General features: G+C 38.2%; 1 protein-coding gene across 1 annotated transcript; it reads left to right on the top strand.

Moving 5' to 3' along the window:
* Positions 1–2754: 2754 nt before the first annotated feature.
* Positions 2755–3418, top strand: LOC141402503 (uncharacterized). Its single transcript, XM_073983967.1, has 2 exons — positions 2755–2879; positions 2941–3418. Exons 1-2 carry the CDS (start codon positions 2829–2831, stop codon positions 3385–3387), a joined length of 498 nt encoding a protein of 165 aa, XP_073840068.1. The 5' UTR covers positions 2755–2828; the 3' UTR covers positions 3388–3418.
* Positions 3419–4849: the final 1431 nt, after the last annotated feature.

Genomic DNA, 4849 nt, shown 5'->3' with positions numbered 1-4849 from the left:
CTTTCTTTTAGAAAGGGTCTATAGAAGCACCCTTTCTTTTAGAAAGGGTCTATAGAAGCACCCTTTCTTTTAGAAAGGGTCTATAGAAGCACCATTTCTTTTAGAAAGGGTCTATAGAAGCACCCTTTCTTTTGAAAGGGTCTATAGAAGCACCCTTTCTTTTGAAAGGGTCTAAAGAAGCACCCTTTCTTTTGAAAGGGTCTAAACAAGCACCCTTTCTTTTAGAAACGGTCTATAGAAGCACCCTTTCTTTTAGAAAGGGTCTATAGAAGCACCCTTTCTTTTAGAAAGGGTCTATAGAAGCACCCTTTCTTTTAGAAAGGGTCTATAGAAGCACCCTTTCTTTTAGAAAGGGTCTATAGAAGCACCCTTTCTTTTGAAAGGGTCTATAGAAGCACCCTTTCTTTTGAAAGGGTCTAAAGAAGCACCCTTTCTTTTAGAAACGGTCTATAGAAGCACCCTTTCTTTTAGAAAGGGTCTATAGAAGCACCCTTTCTTTTAGAAAGGGTCTATAGAAGCACCCTTTCTTTTAGAAAGGGTCTATAGAAGCACCCTTTCTTTTAGAAAGGGTCTATAGAAGCACCCTTTCTTTCAGAAAGGGACTATAGAAGCACCCTTTCTTTTGAAAGGGTCTAAAGAAGCACCCTTTCTTTTAGAAAGGGTCTATAGAAGCACCCTTTCTTTTAGAAAGGGTCTATAGAAGCACCCTTTCTTTTAGAAAGGGTCTATAGAAGCACCCTTTCTTTTAGAAAGGGTCTATAGAAGCACCCTTTCTTTTGAAAGGGTCTATAGAAGCACCGTTTCTTTTGAAAGGGTCTATAGAAGCACCCTTTCTTTTAGAAAGGGTCTATAGAAGCACCCTTTCTTTTAGAAAGGGTCTATAGAAGCACCCTTTCTTTTGAAAGGGTCTATAGAAGCACCGTTTCTTTTGAAAGGGTCTATAGAAGCACCGTTTCTTTTGAAAGGGTCTAAAGAAGCACCCTTTCTTTTAGAAAGGGTCTATAGAAGCACCCTTTCTTTTAGAAAGGGTCTATAGAAGCACCCTTTCTTTTAGAAAGGGTCTATAGAAGCACCCTTTCTTTTAGAAAGGGTCTATAGAGGCACCCTTTCTTTTGAAAGGGTCTAAAGAAGCACCCTTTCTTTTAGAAACGGTCTATAGAAGCACCCTTTCTTTTAGAAAGGGTCTATAGAAGCACCCTTTCTTTTAGAAAGGGTCTATAGAAGCACCCTTTCTTTTAGAAAGGGTCTATAGAAGCACCCTTTCTTTTAGAAAGGGTCTACAGAAGCACCCTTTCTTTTGAAAGGGTCTAAAGAAGCACCCTTTCTTTTAGAAACGGTCTATAGAAGCACCCTTTCTTTTAGAAAGGGTCTATAGAAGCACCCTTTCTTTTAGAAAGGGTCTATAGAAGCACCCTTTCTTTTAGAAAGGGTCTATAGAAGCACCCTTTCTTTTAGAAAGGGTCTATAGAAGCACCCTTTCTTTTAGAAAGGGTCTATAGAAGCACCCTTTCTTTTAGAAAGGGTCTATAGAGGCACCCTTTCTTTTGAAAGGGTCTAAAGAAGCACCCTTTCTTTTAGAAACGGTCTATAGAAGCACCCTTTCTTTTAGAAAGGGTCTATAGAAGCACCCTTTCTTTTAGAAAGGGTCTATAGAAGCACCCTTTCTTTTAGAAAGGGTCTATAGAAGCACCCTTTCTTTTAGAAAGGGTCTACAGAAGCACCCTTTCTTTTGAAAGGGTCTAAAGAAGCACCCTTTCTTTTAGAAAGGGTCTATAGAAGCACCCTTTCTTTTAGAAAGAGTCTATAGAAGCACCCTTTCTTTTAGAAAGGGTCTATAGAAGCACCCTTTCTTTTAGAAAGGGTCTATAGAAGCACCCTTTCTTTTGAAAGGGTCTAAAGAAGCACCCTTTCTTTTAGAAAGGGTCTATAGAAGCACCCTTTCTTTTAGAAAGGGTCTATAGAAGCACCCTTTCTTTTAGAAAGGGTCTATAGAAGCACCCTTTCTTTTAGAAAGGGTCTATAGAAGCACCCTTTCTTTTAGAAAGGGTCTATAGAAGCACCCTTTCTTTTAGAAAGGGTCTATAGAAATACCCGTTCTTTTGGAAAGGGTCTATATAAACACCCTTTCTTTTAGGAAGGGTCTATAGAAACACCCTTTCTTTTAGGAAGGGTCTATAGAAATACCCTTTCTTTTAGAAAGGGTCTATAGAAACACCCTTTCTTTTAGAAAGGGTCTATGGAAGCACCCTTTCTTTTAGAAATGAACTATAGAAGCACTCTTTCTTTCAGAAAGGTACTATAAAAGCACCCTTTCTTTCAGAAAGGACCTATAGAAGCACCCTTTATTTTTTAGAAAGGGATTATAAAAGAAACCTTTCCTTCAGAAAGGGACTATGGAAGCACCCTTTAATGGTCATGTTGTGTAGTTACTGGTCCAACTTATTTTTTGCACCATAGTTATGACCACAACCTTAAATAAGACATCTGAATGTTCTGATGCACAAAGAAAGGCCTTGCATTAATTCATTCAAGCTAATCATGGTGCGGTAAAGTGAGCCACTATATTGTATGTTCTCGGAACTTATGGTCTATATTCACTCTGACTTTATAGAAGAAAAGCCTCAAAGTGTGCATAATTTTATTTTTGAGGTTTTGAAATGGCACCCATAAATACGATGTGACTCAGACACTGACGGTGGTTAGAACCAAAATTAGCATCAATTGTAGACTGCATACGGATGTAGGCAATCGAATGCCAGCTAAAGTAGTATCATATTGACATTGCAGTGGCATATTGACTGGCGAAAGCAAAGGAACTACAACATAAAATGGGCTTTTTATTACACCCAATTGCCTGTGTGGCACTTCTCGGATCTATAGTAAGTTCTTCATCAGATATATACTAGAAACCCGCTAAACTAAATCTCTTATCACTTGTAGTTCTTGCCATTAGCCACCTCCAAAGCCGTAGATAATGGCCGCAAACATATTGAAGTTTTTCACAAATTTCGAAATCTCATGATTGATGTCCAGCCCATTATTAAGGCTGTTCTCAATGAAATGCCCCAAGAAGAGTCCTACAATAAATATCGTCAGGATTTGGAGAATATTTTACAGAGAATCAATGAAAAATCTGGTGAATTATGTTTTGATAAACATTTCGCCGATTTCGATGAACTTATGAAGCTAACGAAAACGTATCGTCGAAGTGATGCTCCCGAAGAAGCAAAAGTTGTTTTAAAGCTAATTGCCAAACATGGTTATAAGAAGTATTTAACGAAGAAATGGTTTCATTTGAAGAAGGTCGATCTCGCAAAGTATAAGGTGGATGTGGAGAATTTTGATAAGTCCCAGGAGAAGTATAAAGTATTTAACGAAAAGTGTTAAATAAATAGGATGAAAAGCATCAATCCGTGGCATATTTGAATCTGGAGATTTTATTTAATTTCATTTGATTTTTGATCTGCCAAGAATCTGATTTTCACGAAGAGAGAAGTTATGGCTTTTATCTTACCAAGGAATATATGTAGCTCCAAATTTAATTAGTAGCTCGTCCATTGCCGTACTTCCATTGCTGAATATTTATTTGTTCTTGAACTTTGCTTTCCATTGGACTTTCGGCATTCCCTTCTGTGAGAATAACGCTTCCACAAAGCCGGCGGTGCCCTGGTCCTATTAATTCTCATATTCCTAGTTTTGCTGAGATTTATCTCGAGTCCAACAATGGGTAGGGGAGAGTATGAAAGTCAGAGGTAAAGACAAGTACAACAAGTAAAAAAGGCATTAATTTTGTAGCCCCAAAGAAGCCAGAATGCAAAATTTCAGCCATTTCCATGGAATATTGAGGGCACAACCTTCAAAAACCTGAATATCGGGAGGAACCGTTCTATGGGGGCAATATGAAGACGTGAACCTATACCGACAAATTTCTGGTGAAAATTTGTATACCTCCAACAAAGACTAAATACCAAACTTCGGTGGGCTATTGAGACCACAATCTTCAAAATTCAGAAAATCGGAAGGTACCGTCCTATGGGCCCTATATGAAGACATGGACCTATACTGATAATACTCTTCTAGAATATTTTATACCCTCAATCGCAGAATAAAAATCAAATTTCAGCCATTTCGGTGCGATATTGAGGCCACAACCTTGAAAATACCGAACATCAGGAAGTATCGTTAATTGTGGGCTATATGAATGCGTGGACCTACACCGACAAATTTCAGACAAAAAGTTTTGTATCCCCAACGAAGACTAAATACCAAATTTCAGCCATTTCTGGGTGATAATGAGACCGCAGCCTTCAAAATACCGAAAATCGGGAGGTACCGTTCAATGGGGGCTATATGACGACCTAGACTTATACTAATATTTCTCTTCTGGAATATTTTATAACCCTATGGAAGACTAAGTACCAAATTTCTGCTATTTCGGTGGAATATTGAGGCCATAATCTTCAAAATACCAAAAATCTCAGGTACCATTTTGCGGGAGCTATATAAAGGCGTAGACCTATACCGACAAATTTCAGGTGGAAAGTTTTATACCTCCAACAAAGACTAAATACAAATTTTCAACAATTTCGGTGGAATATTGTGGCCACAACCTTCAAAAACGCGAAGATCGGAAGGAACCGTTCTATGGGGGCTATATGAAGACGTGGACCTATGCCGACAAATTTCAAGTAGAAAGTTTTGTACCTTCATTAAAGAAAAAATACCAAATTTCGGTGGACTATTCAGACCACAACCTTCAAAATTCAGAAAATCGGAAGGTACCGTCCTATGGGCCCTATATGAAGACATGGACCTATACTGATAATTCTCTTCTAGAATATTGTATACC

This window comes from Musca autumnalis, unplaced genomic scaffold (genome assembly GCF_047663935.1).
Source record: "Musca autumnalis isolate F117 unplaced genomic scaffold, ASM4766393v1 scaffold_4, whole genome shotgun sequence".
Taxonomy (NCBI): Eukaryota; Metazoa; Arthropoda; class Insecta; order Diptera; family Muscidae; genus Musca; species Musca autumnalis.
This window is presented reverse-complemented; position numbering and strand designations above follow the sequence as displayed.

Bases quoted from the DNA above. Each gene is read 5' to 3' on its own strand.
- LOC141402503 (XM_073983967.1), top strand. From the start codon at position 2,829: ATGGGCTTTTTATTACACCCAATTGCCTGTGTGGCACTTCTCGGATCT. The intron at 2,880-2,940 runs GTAAGTTCTTCA...TATCACTTGTAG, and splicing joins TGGCACTTCTCGGATCTATA to TTCTTGCCATTAGCCACCTC.